This window comes from Megascapheus bottae, chromosome 38, assembly GCF_031878675.1.
Source record: "Megascapheus bottae isolate mThoBot1 chromosome 38, mThoBot2.hap1, whole genome shotgun sequence".
Taxonomy (NCBI): domain Eukaryota; kingdom Metazoa; phylum Chordata; class Mammalia; order Rodentia; family Geomyidae; genus Megascapheus; species Megascapheus bottae.
The window spans coordinates 4,224,328-4,245,512 of NC_143546.1; the positions used below are offsets into that span (position 1 = coordinate 4,224,328).

The 21,185-nt window shown below is 54.9% G+C and overlaps 1 protein-coding gene across 1 annotated transcript; it reads right to left on the reverse strand.

The window, feature by feature from the left end:
- Positions 1-4,111: 4,111 nt before the first annotated feature.
- On the reverse strand, positions 4,112-17,178 carry Rgs14 (regulator of G protein signaling 14). The gene is made up of 15 exons (XM_090325421.1): positions 16,978-17,178; positions 11,059-11,080; positions 10,742-10,917; positions 10,143-10,235; positions 9,915-10,058; positions 9,135-9,278; positions 8,911-9,022; positions 8,334-8,443; positions 7,756-7,965; positions 6,488-6,564; positions 5,712-5,838; positions 5,548-5,629; positions 5,392-5,441; positions 5,189-5,303; positions 4,112-4,780 (listed from the first exon to the last, which is right to left on the reverse strand). Exons 1-15 carry the CDS (start codon positions 17,020-17,022, stop codon positions 4,578-4,580), a joined length of 1,710 nt encoding a protein of 569 aa, XP_090181547.1. The 5' UTR covers positions 17,023-17,178; the 3' UTR covers positions 4,112-4,577.
- Between the last annotated feature and the right edge of the window lie 4,007 nt (positions 17,179-21,185).

Below are 21,185 nucleotides of genomic sequence, written 5' to 3' on the forward strand. Positions count from 1 at the left end.
TATTCCTGGCCCAGGTTGCCTGTGGCCTTGCTGGATAGCTAGGGGAATTCCTGTGTATCCTGTTTGGGAGGGGGCTTCAGAGGAGAGGGAGAAGTATTGAGTTGCAGAGTGTCTCCTGGGACCTGATCCAGGACACGGAACAAAATCCAGAGCCACTGGTCAGCCTGTGGGGAGATGCTGCCCGCTCTGGGGGTGGGAGCCGGGTCGGTGGTGAGGTAGCTCTGAAGTGAGATGAGGCTAAAATAAGGGAGGAAACCAATATTGAATGGTATAACATCCACGCAGAATTCTAGAAACCCAGAGATGACTGGAAGGGAAGTTGAGAAAAGTCCCATCCCTTTGATTGGGGAGAAACAAATTTGCAGAATAACGACCAGATGTCAGTTTTGTGTGGTGTTGTCATGGGTGCTGGTACCAGGGCTTGAACTCTGGGCCTAGGCACTCTCCCTCATTTACTCACATCTGGCTTTTTCTATGTGTGTGGTACTGAGGAATTAAACCCAGGGCTTCATATATGCTAGGCAAGCACTTTACCACTAAGCCACATTCCCAGCCCCTGAATAGTTTTACGTTACCAATTCCTTTTCCTGGTATAACCATTTGATCTACCCATCTCATTTATCCACCCATCCATTTATCCATCATCCATTATCTATCCATCCACTCCTCCTTCCATTCCTCCATCCACCCACCCATCACCCACCATCATTCATCATTCAGCTTTCATCCAGCCATGATCCATTCATCACTCATCTGTTTGTCCATCATCCATCCATCCATCCATCCATCATCTATCCATCATTTATCATCCATCCATCCATCATTCATTCATTATCCATCAATAATTGATACATCATCCATCCACTATCCAATCTGGCAGTTATGTGCCTTCCCTAAGTACATTACTTGAGTTTCTACTCTGAGCAAGACTGGCAATGCTAGCCACCTTTAAGTCACAATCTGGTGAGTCATTTCACCTCTCTGGACCCCTTACTCCTTTCCCTTAGAAAAAGACAATTCATTTGCTTCTCAGTGAATTGTCCAGTCGAACGAGATAGGTGACCCATGCCACCCGTAGCTTGCTTTTGTGCATAAACTCTCTCAAATATTGAGGGGACCCCACCTTGTATAGAGGAGCCAGCCCAGGTTCACAGCTCTTCCCAACCTCTGGTGACTCAAAGTCCCCACAGAAATCTCCAGGGTGACCCAGACCCAGCTTTCCTCCACTAAAGAAGTTGGCAATTTTCTGCATGGTTTTTCTGCCTTTAATTTGCCTCTGCGTGGCTGATGAATCCTTCATTCCAAGTCCAGGCTATCCCAGGTTCCCTCGAACCAGGATCTTCAGCTCTCAGACTCCTGAGTAGCGAGGAAGATAGGTGTGGACCACCAGACCTAACACGTGTGTGCGCATGCGTGCTCCCTCCTTTTCTCTTCCCTCTCCCTCCCTCCCTTCCCCATCCCTCTCCTCTCTCTCTCCCAGGAGGAGGAACAAATGCTGCTGAGACATCACATAACCTGAGAAGATAGCCCAAGTGGCCTCCAAGGCCATAGTGACCCCGAGTCTCCTGGCCGGGGGTGAGGGGAGTGGGGGGGAGGAGACAGCTGTCATGCCGACATGATGAAAATGAGAGGGTGTCATTGGTGTTTCTGAGCCACTTGCTCCTTCAGTATACACGGTGGGCCAGGAGCTTTCAGCAGGACATAAAATTTAAGGACAAACAAGGGAAGAGGCCCGGAAGTTTGGCCTAGTGGTAGTGTTTGCCTAGCATGCATGAAGCCCTGGCTTTGATTCCTTGGTGCCACATACATAGAAAAAGCCTGAAGTGGTGCTGTGGCTCAAGTGGTAGAGCTCTAGCCTTGAGAAAGCTCAAGGACAGTGCTCAGGCCCTGAGCTCAAGCCCAGGACTGGCAGAAAAAAAAAACAAAAAACAAAACCAAATAAATAAACAAGGGAAGAAAACCCCAGTGTTCAAGATCAATCTGTTCATGCACTGGTTTGTTTTATATTGTTGGCTTTGGGACTTGAACTCAGGGCCTGGGTATTGTCCCTGAAAAATGCTCAAGGCAGGTGCTCTACTACTTGAGCCACAGCTTCACTTCAGGCGTGTGTGTGTGTCTTTTTTTTTTTTTTGCCAGTCCTGGGCTTGAGCTCAGGGCCTGAGCACTGTCCTTGGACTTTCTCAAGGCTAGAGCTCTACCACTTGAGCCTCAGCACCACTTCCGGCTTTTTTCTATATGTGGTACCGAGGAATTGAACCCTGGTCTTCATGCATGCTAGGCAAGCACTTTAACCACTAGGCCAAACTCCCAGCCCCAATGTGTGTGTGTCTTTCCTTGGAGATAAGTCTCACAGACTTTCCTCTCCAGGTTGACTTCCAACCATCATCCTCAGATCTCAGCCTCCTGAGTAGCTAGGATGGCAGGCGGGAGTCACCAGTGCCTGGCTAAAAGCCTGGATTTCAATGCATTCTGTGGAACCCCAGCGGAGAGAACAGATAGGGACCTGAGCCATTGCTTCATTCAAGGCCCCATCCATCTCCTGGAAGCCCAGGGCAGGGATAGCCGACCACAGGACACCCCATCCCTGTGCTGGGGTTACGCACCTAGTATAATAATTAATCTAACTGACCCACGTGCTGGTCACTCATTGATGGGTGAGGCCAAAGTCTGTGGCCGAAATAGCTGAGGCTGCTTTGGACTTTTTCTAAAAAGTCACCTCATACTGGAGGTCCTACAATGTGTCCTCCAGCCCCGCGTCCTTCACACTGGCCTGATCGGAGATGGTAGGCCCATGGCTTTGTGTTAGCCCCACCTACACACTTCACCCAGATGCCACCACCCTAGCTGGCCCAGATGTGGGCACTATAGTGGTTTTTATCCATGCTTGTTCTCTTCTGGCCTTTTTCTTTTGGATCTGTCACGGGTCTTGAACTCAGGGCCTGGGTGCTGTCCCTGAGCTCTGTTGCTCAAGGACACTTTGAGTCACAGCCCCACTTCTGGTTTTCTCGTGGTTCACTGGAGGTAAGAGTCTTGGACTTTTCCTACCTGGGTTGGCTTTGAACCAGGATCCTCAGATCTCAGCTTCTTTAGCAGTTAAGATGACAGGGGTAAATCACCAGCGTCCAGCTTCCCCTAGCCTTGTGTCTCTGCTCTACCTCCGAGTCTGATGTCTGAAGAGCAGTTCTGTGATGCTCCAAGAATCACAGAGCAACTCACGTCTAGACCTTCCACCCCACACATTCATATTTCCGGCTCTTCTGAGTTCCACCAGAAGACCGTGAGAATATGACCTGCCACCGTGATTCACAGGTGTAGTCCCAGCCGTGAGAAACAGAGATGGGAAGATCTTTGCCTCAGGCCAACCCAGGCAAAATACAAGACTTTATTTGAAAAAATAAAGCAATAAAAAAGGCTGGAGGTGTGACTCAAAGTGGTAAAGTATATGCCAAGCAAGACATTTTGGTTTTACATGTGTGTATGTGTATGTGTGTGCATGTCAGAGTTGGGGTTTGAATATAAGGCCTGGGGACTGTCCCTTGGCTTATCAGCTCAAAGTTGCCACTCTACCACTTAAGCCACAGCTCTCCTTGAGGTCATGAGAGATTATGAATGACCTGAGTTCAAATGCCAGCACTCACGGACTTTGCTGCTTGGGCTGGCTTTGAATCATGATTCTCAGGTCTCATTTTCACTGTGTGTGTGTGTGTGTGTGTGTGTGTGTGTGTGTGTGTGTGTGTGTGTGTGTGTTGCCAGTCCTGGGGCTTACACTCGGGGCCTAGACACTGTCCCTTAGCTTTTTCTGCTTATCTCGTTGGCTTTGAACCTTGATCCTCACACCTCAGCCTTCTGAGAAGCTAGGGTAACAGGCATGAGCACTGGGTACCTGGCTCTGAGTCTTTGGTAGAAGAGGGTGCAGGCAGAACCATGGAGGGTCTGTAGTGGCACAGACTCAGCCATTTACTCTACCACTTTATATTCTGTGTAATCGGGAAGGGAAGTTCTAAAAAGAAGCCGAGGTCCCCAAGGATTTCCAGGCACTGCGCCTCCCTTGGTGACAGGAGCAGTGTGGGTGGGGTGGTGGAAGGAGACCGTGCGCAGGGCAGACACCTCGTTGACAGAATAATAATTATTATTACAGTAACAATATCATACATTCAGGACAAACCCAGCTGTCCCCAGCCAACCATGAGATTGGAATGTACAGTGGGTTCTACGTGGCAGAGGGAGGGGCTGCCCACCTGGACCCACAGGGGCCAACCCCGCCTCCTGACGTTGCTTGGCACAGGTTGGGGAGGCTGGCACAGCCAACGCCATCCCTCTGTGCTGGGCACAGCAAAAGGGCTCGGCCCGCCTCCACCCTGTGGCCAGGCTGCATGGCATGGAAGTGAGAGGCCAGGTGGCTGCAGCTGTGGGGTGTGGCCCCTCTGAGTCCCCCCTCTTCCTCCTCCCACGGGCCTGCCCAGGGCAGGAGGGGACAGGGATAATTCCTGGCACAAAGACAGGGCATGCAGAGCGGACCCATAGCATGCTCGGCCCGCTAGGTGCCATGCAGCTTGGCCTGGACCATTCTACAGGTGTCAGAGGGCTGAATGGGCTGTGGTGCCCACAGAGCCCCCCTTGGGTTGGGCAGCTGACTCAGTCTGTGGGAGGGTCTCCTGGGAGCTGGACCTTTGGACAGGCAGCTGCAAGAATTCTGGAAGCACCAGGTCTTCTTTTCGAAGAAGGCCCCTCTGGTCGTGGGCTCCGCTGCTCTGTACCCGATTCAGCAGCTCCACGAGGCCTAGGTAGGGGTTGGAAATGTGTGTGTGTGTGTGTGTGTGTGTGTGTGTGTGTGTGTGTGTGTGTGTGTGTACACGCACGCACGTGTTGATCCCGGGGCTTGAACTCAGGGTCTGGGTGCTGTCCACTTGAGCCACTGCTCCCTTTCTGTCTTTTTGCTTCTTTATTGGAGAAAAGAATCTCTAGACTTTCCTTCCCTGGGCTGGCTTTGAACTGAGGTCCTAGATCTCAGCATCCTGAGTAGCGAGGCATGAATCACTGGTGCCCAGCTAGGGAGCTCCCAGGCTGCTCCTGTGCCAGCCCCAGTGGCTCTCAGCCCCGTCTGCCTTAGTTCAAGGCCCTCTAATGGCAATCCCACTTGTCCTTTCTCTCTTATCCCCTGTCCCTTGTCCCTGCCCCCTCCTGGTACCTTCAATGTCAAAGGTCTGTCGTTTCTCGGAGGAACTGCTAGACGCCTCCGCCAGTGAACTGGAGGGCAGTGAAGAGGAGTGCGCGGCCTTGTTCTGGGTTCTAGAAGGATATCCCTGCAAGAGTGTAGGGTCAGAGCCACAATCAGGAGGTGCTGGCAAGAGGCAGCTGGTGACCCAGGCACCCCAGGGCTGTCTTGCGCACCTGGCTGCTGCCGCAGGAGGCCATGTGGCTGGCATCCTGGATCTTCACACCTGCAAGAAAGAGCACCGTGGATTGTTCTTTTCCTTTCCTTTCCTTCCTTCCTTTCTTTCTTTCTCCTTCCCATCTGGGACCCCATCAAGTCCCAAGGTTCTTTACCTGGAAGAGTGTCCAAAACCAGTCTCTGCCCAGACACTGAGCTTACTAGCTTCTCCAGATCCAGCGGCTGCTTCTCGCCTGGCTGAGGGGACAGGTCAGCTGGTCCATGTCACAGAGAGTCCCCTCCCTCTCCTCCCCTCCCCCGCAGCACACCCGCAGCTCACCCGGTGCAATGCCACTTGCTCCAGGCTTAGGCCATGCTTCCCCAGGATGGGCTGCAGCGCCTCCTGCAGCCGCTTGGTGGGCTTGGCGGAGATCCGCACCACGCGCTCCAGCGGGGACAACTCCAGCCTGCAGGGGACCCTGGCGCTGCAGAGCGCGGGAGAGCCCGGCCAGCCCCGGGGAGGGGGCGGAGCTTTCCCCAGAAGGTGGGCGTGGCTCTAAACCGCAGCCCGCCCCGGGGAGGGGGCGGAGCTTTCCCCAGAAGGTGGGCGTGGCTCTAAACTGCAGTCCGCCCCGGGGAGGGGGCGGAGCTTTCCCAAGAAGATGGGCGTGGCTCTAAACCGCAGCCTGTCTCAGGGAGGGGCGGAGCTTCCCCAAGGTGGGCGTGGCTCTAAACTGCAGCCCGCCCTGGGAAGGGGGCGGAGCTTTCCCCCAGAAGGTGGGCGTGGCTCTAAACCGCAGCCCGCCCCGGGGGAGGGGGCGGAGCTTTCCCCCAGAAGGTGGGCGTGGCTCTAAACCGCCAGCCCGCCCCGGGGAGGGGGCGGGGCTCTGCACCAGGGCGGGGCTGGCAACATCAAGAGGCAGGGCTTCGAATGTAAGGAGGCGTGGTTCTCTTTACCCAACTCGGTGAGCAGAGTGTGGGTGGGGCCTCTAGGGCCAGGGGCGGGGCTTCTTTCGCTGGGGGGCGGGGCTGGAGAGAATGTGAAATCCTGGGGATCCCAGCTCTACCCTGTGAGGTGCCTGGCCTTGGGGGGTGGAGGATGGGAGGAGCACTCACTCGAAGGTGATCCTGGTCTCCAGCCGCACTTCCTGGTCTGCCAGCACAGTGCAATCCTGATCCAGGACCAGGGCCTTCTGCAAACAACCAGGCAAGAACTAAGTCCCTTCCGGACCCCAGCCACCTCTTGTTTCCCTGAGAACCACCTTTATTGCCTCCTGTGACCTCCAATGAGGCTCCCGCCTGTCATCCTAGCTACTCAGGAGGCTGAGATCTGAGGATCAGAGTTCAAAGCCAGCATGGGTCAGGAAAGTCCTTGAGACTCTGTGGGGGGGTACGGGAGGGGAGTCGTGGGGCTTGGACTCGGCCTAGGTGCTGTCCCTGAGCTCTTCAGCTCAAGGCTACCACCCCTACCCCTTGAGTCTCAGCACCACTTCCGATTTTCTAGTGATTAACTGGAGATGAGTCTCTCGGTCTCTAGTGACAGAGCTGGCTTCGAACCTTGATCCTCAGATCTCAGCCTCCTGAGTAGCTGGGATGACAGGCGTGAACCACCATACCTGGCTATCCCTGAGACTCTTTAGCAACAATTAGTCTCTGGGGACAAAAAGCTAGAAGTGGGGTTATGGTGACTCAAATGGTACAGTACCAGGCTTGAGCAAAAAAGCCAAGGGACCATGTCCCTTAGGACACAGTACTGGCACACAAAAGAAAATCAATGGTAATTGTCCAGACTACTCCCCACAGAAGCTCTATGGCCTGTGGAAGCCCCAGAAGGAGAAGGGGAGGCCTCTCCCAGACAGCAGGCCTGTGCTGTGCTGTGGCAGAGACAGGTGGAACGTGGGTGGTGAAGTTATATTTAGCAGGCACAAAAACCCATCTGGGCTGTTGTCAGCTGCTTTGGTGGCCTGAGACAGTTGGCAGAGTCCCTCTTACTGCTGTCCTCACACTCCACGCTCCAGGTCCCTGAACTTGTCCCTTCAAGTATCCAGCTGGCAGATCTTTGCTTCAGCTGTTCCCTTGGCCCTGAATGCTCTTCTCCTCCCCCAGCTCTGCCACATGAAATCCTCTCTGACCATGTCAACTGCCGCCTTTCCAGACGGCTTCACAGAAGAAATGTCTAACCACTCCCAAGATACTCCTTCTGGAAGTTTCAGTCTTCCTCTTAATTACAACCTGTGGGGCTCACCTGATGATAAGCCCCAGAACAGGTCTCCTCCCAAAACAAAACAAAACAAGGAGAATGTCAGTTGGTTCAGGTGACTAGAAATGCCAGTCAAAATTGGGAAGGTGTTTAGACAGAGAGGCAGGTAAAGTGAGGTTCTCACCTGCTCATTACCCATCAGGTAGACCTTGATGTCGGGCAGAGAGAGCCCTCGCTTCTCACAGATGCCTGCCAGCATGTCTCGGATGGAGAGGCCGCGTCGGGCCAGGGCCAGGGAAGCTGTGCCGTCTGGGAGGTACACACAGCAGTATTTTCCTGGACTCTTTTCGCTGTCACCCTCTGTGCTCCCCAGGCTCTTCCGGTGGCTCTGGTTCTGGGGTACAAGCAGGGGGTGAAGGTGATGTGTACACACGCAGACAGACAGGTATGCGGACCCTAGTAAACTCCCCGGGGGAGGAGGGTACACACACACACACACACTTATTATTCAAGGGCACACCTAGAGGCAAGCCAAGATGGATCCTTCTCCAGGAATACACCCAGACATGGGGAGATCACCCACTGCTCACACCCATGCAGAGGAAGCTGCATGAGCACGGGCCCCTTGCATGGGCCCGAGGGGTGATGACGGGAAGAAAGGAAGGAGGCTGAGGGGAGATGCAGCCCATCAGGAATGGAAGTTGAGGACCCGGGTGGACATAGACCTCATCCCCACCCCCCCACCCCCAGTATTTGGCTCACCTCAGATCTGTTGGAAAAGGCGAGGAAACCGAGGTCCAGACTGGCAGACGAATTTAGGGAACCCTGAGATTCTCGGCGCAAGGCCAAGCTAGAGGTGCCTCCGGTCAGCTCTGGGAGAGAAGGAGAAGTAGATGGGAGCAGCGCCTCTTCCCTTCACCCACCGGTCGGGGGAGGCCTCCGCAGGGCCCGGCTGAAGCTGCTCCCGAAATTCCGGGGTCTAGCCTGGGAACAGAGCCACCCTAGGGCCCCAGGTGACCTGAGATCGGGGGTGTGTGTGTGAGAGAGATCCTGGGGCTTGGTCTCAGAGCCCGGGGCCTTTGGCTCAGGCTGGCCCTCTCCCACTCGAGCCACAGCTCCTGCACAGCTTTTTGTTTCGCGTTTCACTGGAGACAAGCGTCTCGCAGATTTCCCTTCCCGGGGCTGACCTGGGACCTCGATCCCGGGATCGACTGCAGGCGGGAGCTCCGCAGCTCGGCTCGGGGCGGCCTGGGACCCCAGTCTGGGTCCGGAGGAAGGAGGGGGGCGGCGGGTGCGCAGCGGGCACGGGCCGGGGCGCCCGTGCTCTCCCGGGCCTCACCTCTGCGGAAGGACTTGCGGAGCGGGCGGCCCCCCGGACCCTCGGCCGCCGCCGGCTGCCCCAGCTCCTCTACGCCCAGCGGCAACGACTTCCCCGGCTTCAGCTTCGGCTTCTGCGGGCACAACGAAGGCTCTGGTGCCGACCGAGCCCGTGCGGGTCGCGAGCTGGCACCCGCAGACCCGCACCCCGGGGCGTCCCCGCCGAGCCCCGCCCCCGGTCCCCACCTTCCTCGCCGTGTCCGGGCTGCCGAGGCGCGAGGAGCCAGGATCCCGCAGGGGCCGCCCTTCCGCCTCGGCCAGGAGGCACTCGCGGTACAGCGGGGACTTGACGAAGCGCGCGTAGCTGTCGAACTTCATCAGGTTGAAGATCTGCAGGACCAGGCCGGGTCGGGAGGGAGACTCAGGACCCCCGGAAAGCAGATGCTCAGCAGGCTCTGCAGCTGGCCCCGCCCCAACCTCTGGAGGGAGCCTCTGGCCCCGCCCCCATCACAGACCACGCCCGCCAGCTGTTAGGCCCCGCCCCAACCTCTGGAGGGAGCCTCTGGCCCCGCCCCCATCCCAGACCACTCCCACCAGCTGTTAGGCCCCGCCCCAGCCCCTGGATGGAGCCTCTGGCCCTGCCCCCATCACAGACCACTCCCACCAGCTGTTAGGCCCCGCCCCAGCCCCTGGACGGAGCCTCTGGCCCCGCCCCATCACACACCACGCCCATCAACTCTTAGGTCCCGCCCCAGCCCCTGGACGGAGCCTCTGGCCCCGCCCCCACCACAGGCCACGCCCAGCACCTGTTAGGTCCCGCCCTGGCCCCGCCCAGACCAGACTCCCGTTTTCGCCCCGCCCCGTATAGACCACGCCCACGATGTTAAGTAGGCCCCGCCCTTTATCTCGTAGTTCATCTCCAGCTTTGGCACCTCACCGCCCAGGCCCCGCCCCTTCCGGGCCTGGCCACGCCCCGTCCCCCTCCAGCCACGCCCCTCGGCGCCATCCCCTGCCGGCCCCGCCCACCTGGAGCTGCGGCGCCCGGAACATGTCCGGACGGGGCTGGGCCAGCACCTCCTCGCCGAGCCAGGCCTGCCGGTCGATGTTCACCGGGCTCAGAGCCTGGCTGGACAGGAACTCCTGGTAGATGTGGCGGGCCTCCTGCGCTAGCTGGGGGAGGAGGGCCAGGCGGAGGTCAGGGGCACGGCCGGGCGGACCCCACCCTCCCGCGCCCCTCTCCTCTCCCGCCCCCACCTGCTGGGTGTCGCTGGCTGGGATCTGCTGGAAACGCTCGCAGGCCTTCCAGAAAGTCACGTTCTCCGCGCTGAACTCCTTCTTCAGGAACTCCTGGGGGGGAGGGGGGAAGAGGAGGGGGGAGGGGAGGGGGAGAAGGGGGAGGAGGAGGGGAGGGGAGGGGAGGAGGAATGGGGGAGGAGGAGGGGGAGGGGAGGAGGGAGGGAGGAGGAGGGGGGAGGAGGAGTTGGAGGAGGAGGGGAGGGGGAGGAGGAATGGGAGAGGGGGGAGGGGGAGGGGGGAGGAGGAGTTGGAGGAGGAGGGGAGGGGGAGGAGGAATGGGAGAGGGGGGGAGGGGGAGGAGGGGGGAGGAGGAGGGGGAGGCCTGTCAGACACAGTCTGTATCAGGGGACCTGTTCAAACACTGGGACAGACAACGAGGCCAGGAGACCAGACAGACAGATGGTGCCAGATCCGGAGGCACAGGCAGAAGAAGAAGCAGAGATGAAGACGGAGAGAAGGAAGAGCTGCTGGGAGGGGAGGGAGCCAAAGGAGGCTCGGGGAGGGGTGCCTGGTGAAGAGCCCCTCTCTTCCTCACCCCTTCCCACCCCAGGGCTCACCGTGAAGTAAGCCAGGCCCAGTGGGTCTTGCAGCAACCGCTCAAAGGACAGGGCCCAGCTGGCCACCGGCTGCTCCTCAGGGAAGGGGCTGCTGGGACCACTCGGAAGGCTGTGGATGCTGAGAGAGCTGCCTCTGCCCTCCTTCTGGCTCTGGGACCCTGTGGTACTGCTCAGCTCTGCAGGGGAATGGGCAAGGAGATGAGCTTTCCTCCTCCCCCAGGCCCTGGCCCAATATCCATCTCCTCTGCAGGCCCATTCCTGTGTTCAACCTCCTTCCACGCTCCAACCAAGCCTTCCCCACACCTTTTGTCACTTACCTCCATCCGAGACAGCCAGAACCTAGGAGAGACCCAAGATAGAAAGTCAGAGCAGGGCCCGATGAGAAACAAATCAAGAGAACACAGGTCTGGGCCCAACCTCCCTGGAGACTGGAAACTGGATTCTGCCATATTACATGTCCCTCGCCAATCTCACTGCTTATCCAGGGTTTTTGTCAGTCTGTCCTGGCTCCTTTTCCAACATATGCCAACCACTGTGTGCTGGGATGTACACAAAATACCTTCAAGTGGCTTCATTCCTGTCTCCCAGCCCCTGCTGAACTCGGGGCCAAGGCACTCTTAGCTCTTTTATGCTCATGGCTGGTACTCTACCACTCTTTCTTTAAGCCCCAGCTCCACTTCTCGCTTTTTTTTTCTGGTTATTTGGAGTTCAATATCTCACAGACTTTCTGCCCAGCCCGGCTTCCAAATGTGATCCTCAGATCTCATCCTCTTGAGTAGCCAGGATTCCAGGCATGAGCCACCAGAAACCCCTTCCTCTCCCCTTTTACCATTATCTATATACTTTCTCTCCTACGAGAGAGACTCTGGGACTCTGGGAAAGTCAGTTCACCTGGTGGCTTCCATCTGTAAATAAAAATGATGCTAATTCCTTCCTTGGGTCACTAGAAAGATTGACTCTGTGTAATACCGTATTTATAGCATATAGAACAGAAGCACGCATGGAAGGGTGAGATCTGAGCTTGCTATTGGAAAGCGAGATGTCTTTGCAGCCCCAAACCGCATTGTAACTGTTTCCTCATTGGCTTGCCAGTTCTTCTGCACGTCTCACCCCCTTTGCAGGGTGTAGTGTTTTAGATCCATCCAGGATGGGGGTCCCAGGTTCTTTATTTCCCATAAGTTTTCAGGCCTTGCTGATGGAGGATCAGAGACCACGTTATAACATTGCTATCCAGGTGAGCTCAATTCTCCACTCTAACCTCTGGGAATCCCAGCCATTGTGGAGACAGAAACTCACCCTCTGGAAAGGACTCTCGCAATGTGTTCTCTTCGTTCTCTTCCTACCTTTCTAGAAGTTCTCCAGGATACGTCCTCCCCCTCCTGCATTCTGTTCTTCCTTGGGTCTGTCTTGGACCCTTTGGCCCTCACTCTAAATCTCCAGCTTTAACCTCACATAGCCAACTTTCTAGTAACATCACCCCCCCCCCAAAAAAAAGTCTCACGAGCCATTAAAACTCAGCCGGTCCCAAGAGCAAATCCCTTTCTCTTCCTACCAGAGTACAAGGCTGGGACACTGCTGGCTCACACCTGTAATCCTAGCTACCCAGGGGGCTGAGATCTGAGGATCACAGTTCAAAGCCAGCCTGGACAGAAAGGTACATTTATCTCCAAATAACCCAAAGTGGGGCTGTGGCTCAAGTGGTAGAGCACCAGACTTGATCAAAGAGGCCAAGGGATACTGTCCAAGCCTTGAGTTCAAGATTTAGTCCCACTCCTTTCAAATAATCATAAAGACCTGTTTGAAGGAACCCAATCTTCCATTAGGGTCACGGGATAAGAGGTAGCCGAGCAGGTGAGAAAGTCTGGGCAGAGTGCCTGCCTACCCTCCCCTCCCTTACTCGCCCCCCCATGTAACCTGTGTCATCCAAGCCACCCCACCTCCCATCCTAGCACTCCCCACCGCTGCAGGAGATTCTCTCACTCCTGGGGTTGGAGCCTGAAGCCAGGAGGCTTTGTAGCCAGCTCTTACTCTGCCATTCCAAATGCCTGCATGTGTAGTGTGTTCCTTCTTTCCCCACCCCCCTGCTAGGCAGCGGTGTTCCCAGCTCCAGGGATTGTACCACCACTGCCCTCACCCCCTCCAGTTCTCCTGGGATCGTCACCCACCCTCTTCCCGTGGCTCCTTTTTTTTTTGACGTCTGGGGGACTTGAACTCTGGGCCTGGGCGTTGCCCCCTGAGCTCTTCAGCTCAAGACTACCACCCTGCCCCTCGAGCCACAGCCCCACTTCCCGTTTTCTAGTGTTTAATTAGATATGAGTCTCATGTTCCTTAGTGCCCAGGCTGGCTTTGAACCATGATCCTCAGATCTCAGCCTCCTGAGTAGCTGGGATTACAGGCTTGAGCCACTGACATCTGGCTTCTCAGAGGCCTGATTTCTCCAGTCATTTGAATCAAAAGTCTGTGATCTTAAGAAGTAGGGTTAATTCCTAGGTCCTCTTCTGGCTTCACCCTTCCAGCTGTCCCATCCTGTTCTGGAATCTCTGCACCCTGGTTACCGTTGCTACATGACAGTTAAAACCCACCTGGGCCTGACTAATAAACCCCTCCCTGCGTCACCCATCTCCCTCCCCCTCACCTCTCCCCTACACTCCATCAAACTTTTCTATTTTTCCTGCACCCTACACACGCCTGCTTCTCCTGCCTTGTTTTTTCCTCTGCCTGAGTTCCTGCAGTGGCAGACCCTGCAACTCTGTCACCCCCTGCCTGTTCACAACCGCCATCTCCAAGGACCCTTCTCCTGAGCACCCCTTCCCTCCACCCCTCTGCCCATCACAGCTCTCTCCTGCTAGCCCCGTGGCTTCTGGGTGAGGGAAAGGAATTTGCCTTTCCTCCAGAGGCATCCTTTATTTATTTTGTGCCAATCCTGAAGTGTGAACTTAGCTCTTTCTTTTTATTGCACATGGGGGCTCTACTAGTTGAGACACAGCTACACTTGCAGTTTTTTGGTGGCTCGATGGAGCTAAGAATCTCAGGGTCTTTCCTGCCTGAGCTGGCTTTGAATGGCAATCCTCACATCTCAGCCTCCAGAGAAGCTACCTGTCTGTGGTTCAGTCCTCTCAGGCTGTGGTACCCATCACAAAGGCTCAGCCTCTGGCCATCCCATCACCTGTGGCTGCCACCTAAATGTCTTGATTCCTGTCTCTCTCTTTCTCCATTACCTGGATCAGCATAATGGCATCTGAGCCAGTGTAGGGACAGAAATCTAGAAACTGGAAAGATCTGCCATTTAGGGCCAAGTGATTGCCCCTGAAGACTCAGTTTCTCCCTGCTCACCCAGTTTCCCCAAGCTCCTAAGCTGATGTGAAGTCTGCATGAGTCCTGCCTAGCAAAGCATCTAGCCTTGCTGTGCTCACAGTAGCATCTCAACAAAGTGGGGGTACAGAAAAGTCGAGAGACTCCAACCTGCACAGATATCTGGCCTGGGGAAGTTGGACTAAGCTGGCCCCAACCCCCCACCTGACCCCCCCACCCCATCTGAGGAGAAGCAGTGAGCAAATAGAGGAAAAGAGGAAGAACGGTGGCTGAGGAAGGGTGTGGACACCCCAAGACCCACATTGGGGGTGGCGTCTTCAATGGAGACTCCAGGGGAGACTCAGGACGAGGGGCTGACTAGAAGACAGAGAGGAAGAGAGGCTGGTTTTCCTGAGTTCCCACTGGGTGGCAGATTAGCCCTGCTCTCCACTGTACCGTTCTGTCTTCATCCTTCAGGGCAGGAAACTGTTCCTCCCACTTTACAGATGAGGAAACTGAGGTCCAAGTAGATCACACAGCTAGAAAACCAGAACTACCTCAGAAGCCACGCTGGCCTGTCTCTGGAGCCTGAGGTCTTCTCCCTCTTGTTCTGCATGCTTTCCATTGGAGGAAAAAGGAGCTGAGAGGCCTAGGGTTTTAGAACCTGAGGCAGGAATAGGCTAAGGCCAATGGTGTGTGTGTGTGTGTGTGTGTGTGTGTGTGTGTGAGAGAGAGAGAGAGAGAGAGAGAGAGAGAGAGAGAGAGAGAGAGATATCTGGGGACAGTAGCTGGGAGCATGGCTTAGTGGTAGAGTGCTTGCCTAGCATGCACAAAGCCCTGGATTCAATTGCTCAGTACCACATACATAGAAAAAGGCAGAAATGATGCTGTGGCTCAAGTGGTAGAGCTCTAGCCTTGAGAAAGTCCAAGGACAGTGCCCAGGCCCTGAGTTCAAGCCCCAGGAATGGCAAAAAAAAAAAAAAAGCTCTGGGAATAGTGCCCAAGCCCTGAGTTCAAGCCTCACCACTAACAAGGAAAAATAAAATAAAAAGAGGTGATTTCTTGAGCACCTTTGTTTTGTATGTGTGCTGGCACTGCGGCTCAAGGCGAGCATTTTACCACTTGAACCACGGCTCTATGACCAACTTCTTGCTAGTTGACTGGAGACGAGAATCTCACAGATTTTTCTGCCCCAGCTGGCTCAGAACTGAGATCCTCAGATCTCAGCCTCCTGAGGAGCTAGGATTATAGATGTGAGCCACTGTTGTCTGGTCAAATCTCAGCCTCTTGAGTAGCTAGGATAACAGGTGTGACCACTGGTGAGGGGAGGGAGGGCAAAGGGCATGTGGGGGGGCACACAAATGAACTGGACTTGGGGCTCCCTGCAGACACATCTGGAAGGAGGTTGGGGGGTGAAGGTGGGGGGAGGGGGCGCTGGGAGAGAGGACCGGAGCCTGACAGTATTGGAGGAGGGGGAGTGTCTCCAAATCCTGACTTGTCAGCTTGTCAGCTGACCTTGGCAAATCAAGTCTCCCAAGTCTCCCTTGGTAGAGAACTCAGATAGATGGATTGGCTCTCAACCACCTCTCCACTTCCAATCTCACTCAAGCCCCCCATGCCTGGTCAATCTTCCCAGGACACGTGTGACCCCTGGCATTCTAAGAGGTGGCACAGAGAGTTCAGACTGACCCAAGAAGGGCAAATAATAAACCTGTGGTGATCACTGCAGGCAGCATCTGGACATCAGACAGAGACTGGGGTGCCCTCCTGCTCTCTCTGGGGTAGAGATGCCACGGGCTGGCACAGGTGGCACAAAGGTTAGAGCTGTCTCCAGCCCTCTCTGTTTCCCTGCAGCTCTGGGCTGCGCTCCAGAGTGAGCCTGCCTTGATGGCCTGGATGCCAGGGGAATGACTAGAAAAGAATCTCACCTCCAGAGAGGGAGTGCCAGGCTGATGGGCTCTTCTCCAACTTTCAAAGTTGGGCTATAGTGGCTCACACCTGGCATCCGAGCTACTCAGGAGGCTGAGATCTGAGGATTAGAGTTCAAAGCCAGCCAGGGAAAGAAAGTCTGAGACTTTTTAGTGCCAATGAACCACCAAAAAGCCAGAAGTGGAGCTGAGGTTCAAGTGAAAAAGCTAAGGGACAGGGCTCAGGCTTTGAGTTGAAGTCCTGGGACCAACACACACACACACACACACACACACACACACACACACACACACACACACACACACACACACCCGGGCTGAACATGTGAAGGGACCCTGGGCTAACACCGCCCAAACACTGTGTCAAGGGGTTCAAGACTGTGATCCAACACAAACTGCCCCAAACTGCTGAATGAAGGAGAAGGGTCAGATCTTCTCAGGACAGTACCAAGTGGGGTTGTGCAGCCAGGGAGAAGTGTGGGGTAACCTAGTTCTCAGCTACACCCCTACTTCCCAGGGGGCTGGATATGAGACAGGTGATTATCCTTCTTGCCCCATCCCTGGGGGCCCAAAGAAACACCTGACACCTGAAAGCTTCCCAAAGAGATGGCATCAGAGGACTGACCCCACAAGAGCTGGCCCTGGCACTCGGGTGTGGGGAGGGAAGAGCTGAGGCTGCGTGAAGTGCAAGGACAGTGGCAGGGGACAAGGGACCCGTGTGTGTGTGTGTGTGTGTGTGTGTGTGTGTGTGTGCATCTGGACCAGAGGCTATGCCCAATTTATTTCTAATCTTCTCTCCAGGGTGGCATGACGGTGGGAGGGAGGGGTGCCCCTGGCAGGGCTTCTAGAAGGATCCTGAGTTCTGAGGTTCAGGACACTGAGTCCCATGGCAGCTGTCTCTACCCTCTTCTCTTGCCTGCCGTGGCCCGCTGGGCTCTGGTGTGGCACTGAGTGTGGGCCCCGCCCTGGGCGGGTCCCCCCCCACCCTCGTCGCCCTGGCTCGGAACCCACACTCACCATGCGCCCGCTGGGGACACCCAGGTGCTTCGGTTTCCCTGGCATCCCGCCGCTGCTCACGGGCCCCTGCCCAGGGGGCCGCCCACCATGGGGACGCCTGGGCAGTGCCCGCCCGAGCTGGCCGCGCCGAGGGCGGGCTGCAGAGAGAGCCCGGCTGTGCCTCTGCGGGCCCTCACATCCTGGTGCACCAGCTCACTACCTCTTTTCTCTGCCACAGGAAGTGTTTCTATAGAAACCAAACCACAGAAAGCAGTGAGGGCTAAGAGAGAGAGGAGAGAGAGAAACGCCTCTTCGTACACACCCGCCACACACACACACACACACACACACACACGTGCCACCAACACAGCCCATGCAGGCACCAAGATGCAGCAGAGACCTCTTGTGCCCAACATGGCCTGGCTCAGTCGCAGGGAGCCCCGAGGCCCTGTCTGAACACACATGGCAAGTCCATGGAGACGTCACCACGCAGCTTTGAACCTGGCACCCTGGCAGGGATTCAGGTGGCTATGTATCCAAATGTGTGCGTTACCTCTCTGGGTTTGCACATCTCGGGCCTACTATGTGCCAGGCAGACCTACTATGTGCTAGGCATGTGCATGCTCAGTACCCCTGCCCCAGCAGGCTGCACATGCAACCCTATCCTCTGCAGGTACACGCTGTCACACATGTGTCCAGGAGTGCAGAGACAGGTGGTGTGTGTGTGTGTGTGTGTGTGTGTGTGTGTGTGTGTATTGGTCCTGGGCACTGTCCCTGTGTTTTTGTTTTATCACTTGATCTACAGCTCCACTTTTCTCTCTCTCTCTTTTTTTCCCCCCTTCTTCAGTTGTGGGGCTTGAACTCAGGGCCTGGGCACTGTCCCTAAGCTTTTCATTCAAGGCTAGCATTCTACTACTTGAATTTTTGAGCCACACTGGCACTTGTGGTTTCCTGGCAATTCATTGGAGATGAGCGTCTCGTGGACTTTCCTGCCTGCACTGGCTTGGAATCATGATCCTTAGCTCTCAGCTTCCTGTGTAGCTGGGGTTACAGACGTGAGCCACTACGCCCAGCTTGCTTGGCTTTTTCACTTCAAGGCTGGCACTTTCCCACTTGAACCACAGCTCCACTCTCAGCTTGCGACACAGACCTACTCAAACACCTCCAGGATGGCATGGATTTGTTCAGGTATGGATATGGGGACAGAATCAGGTTTATCCGCTCCAAAGGCAGACTGATTCGTGCTAAGTGACACAGAGATCCTGCCACAGTTACAGAATTGGGGCTCAGGTTGTTATAGCCTGGGCTCTGTCCCCCTTTTTTTTTTGCCCAAAACTAGCTCCATTCTCGCTAGAGATAAGAGTCTCCCTGACTTTCCTGCCCTGAGAGCCTCAGATCTCAGCCTCCTGAGAAACTAGGATTGCAGGCATGAGTCACTGGTGCTTTCCTTCCTGGTTTTCAAATGGTCCATTTTTGCTGTCTTCCTGTGGCCACGGGTAGACTGGAAGGGGGCATGCTCTCTCCTGTCGAGTCTTATGTGGGTGTTCCCTCCTCATGATTTAATTACCTCCAAAAGGCCTCATCACTAACACCCTCAAAGACTATCACATTAGGGGTTTTGTTCTGATGATCAAGGACAAAAGGTCTTTTTTCTTTTGAGATCGCCTCTCATTAGGTTGGCTAAGCCAGCCTCAAACTCTTGGGTTCAAATGATCTTCCTGCTTCAGTTTCATGAATTGGCCTCATTTTCCTTTTATCTCCTTTTCTGCTCTTCCTCCTCTTCCTTCTCCAATGAGGATTGAACCCAAGGCCTTGTGTATGCTAGAGAAACACTTTACCACTAAGCTACACTCTCAGCCCTAGTATTTCAACATAGGAGGCACCTGATTTCCCAGACTTCTTTGCAGTGGTTCAAGACACTGAAGAGGCTGGTGTGTACCCACCTTTGGGTGATTGGATACAGGAAACAACAAGGCTCCAGAGCCTTGTTGGTTTGTGGTTCTACAGAGTTGGTGCGTGCAGGCATGGAAGCCCGCCATCTACCAATCCACAACAGTTATAAAAGCTCTCCAGAAATAAACTGGCTAGGCCCAGGAGTGTGGCCTAGTGGTAGAGTGCTTGCCTAGCATGCACGAGGCCCTGGGTTTGATTCCTTGGTACCACAAACACAGAGCAAGCCAAAAGTGGTGCTGTGGCTCAAGTAGAATAGCATAGAAACACAGACCTGAGCCGCCACCACTAGCCTAGAAGCCAACAGCGCATCTCTCTCCTTGGTCACAGTCCAGTGCTTAAATCCCCTCCTGTGTCTCCCTCCCCTGTCATGCGTCTGTTTCTCCATCAGGAAGGCCAATCCCGAGTGTTTCCACAGGCTGACCCTGAGATTTCCCTCTTCTTCACTCTCATCTAGCTTTCCCTGCTTCTCAAGAGTGCACAGACCCCTGTTCTTGGCTTCTCTTTCCCTAGCTCCCCACAGCTGATCACTGAATATATATAATTTTATTATTTTTTTTTGCTAGTCCCGAGGCTTGAACTTAGGGCCCTGTCCTTGGACACTTTTTGCTCAAGGCTAACTCTCTGCCACTTGAGCCACAGCGCCACTTCTGGCCTTTTTTTGTTGATGTTGTAGGCTCAAAGCTTGGAAGAAGATCGAGTAAGATCAAGAATTCCTAAATTCTGGGAGTGTGGCCTAGTGGTAAAGTGCTCACCTAGCATGCATGAAGCCCTGGGTTCATTCCTTGGTATTACATCTACAGAAAAAGCTAGAGGTGGTCCCATGGCTTAAGTGAAATTGTACTAGCCTTGAGAAAGCCCATAATCTAGTTCTACCTTGCCTAATTCTATTCTGCCTATCCAGCACACCCACTGGACCCAGCACACCCCCTGGACTCACCTCTCCGACCTCTCTTGGTCCTGAAGTTGAACCAGTCCTGCCCATCAGTTGTTGGACACAGTTCCTAGTGTCATGGTGTGAGCTCTGGGGCCGCATGACGAGTCTTGGTCCTTGTTGGTCTTCTCTGGCAAGAAGCAGCTCCAGCAGGCCAAAGATCCTCGACCCACAGTCTTGGTTAAGGCCAGCAGAACTGCTGTCCTTCATTCTGGGTCCTTGGCTTATATCCATCTTTGGCTGCTCCTTTCTGGCCCAAACTCCTTCTTGTTTGATTTGGATTGGGCCAGAAAAGTCTCTTTCCGATTGGTTGTGCCCAGGGGTGCACTGGTGTCTTACTCTGTCTCCTACGGCCAGGTGTCTGGACTCTTAGTCATTCACGACTACTCTGTCTCGTGTGCCTGGGTGTTGTCACTGCCATGCTGTTCTAGTGCTTTTATCTTTTATGCCCATATGCCCTTAGATACAAGCTGGCATTGACAATATACTTCTTTAAGTATTAGTCATTATATTAGTATTTTTCACATCATATTCATTTAGCGTTGTCATATCGTATTCACCATTCTAGCATTTTCACATCAGATCCATCGTTATTCTTTATTGTTAATTAATTAGTTAATGATTTTGCCAGTCCTGGGCTTGAGCTCAGGGTCTGTCCTTGGGCTTTCTCAAGGCCACCTGAGCTTTTACCACGCGAGCACCCCTTACAGCTCTGTCTACGTATGTGGTACCGAGGAATCAAACCCAGATCTTCACGCGTGCTAGGCAAGCACGCTACCACCAGGCCAAGCTCCTGGCCCCTCATTAGGGTATTATTTGCACAGCATATCCATTATGTCAGTATTTTCACATCATTATCCCCTGTTTTACCTTCACATCTTCACCCTCCTCACAGTGTGCCAGGGTCTGGGTGCTCTCCTAGAGCTTTTTTTCCACCCAAGCTCTGCTATTTCAACTCCCGCTCCACTTCTGGCTTTCTCTGGTGCTTACATGGAATGAGAGTCTCTCGGTCTCTCCTGCCCAGGCTGGCTTCGAACCGTGATCCTCAGACCTCAGCCTCCTGAGTGGCCAGGATGAGCCCCCTGGCACTTCCCTGGGGCTTTTCAAGAGGTGTGGGAAACTAGCTAGGGGAATCAGACCCTTTTAAAGGTCCCTCCCCAGCTACCCAAGGTGGCTCAAGGATGGAGAACGCCTTCAGAGCCCCTTTCCCCACCCCCAGACTGAGAAAATTCACCCTGAGGCCCGACCTGTGGCCGGCAGCCCCGGCCACAGGACATTCTGCGAGTCCAGCTCCCGGGCGCAGCCCTGAAAACTACAAGTTCCAGGATGCTCCGCTCCCAAGGTC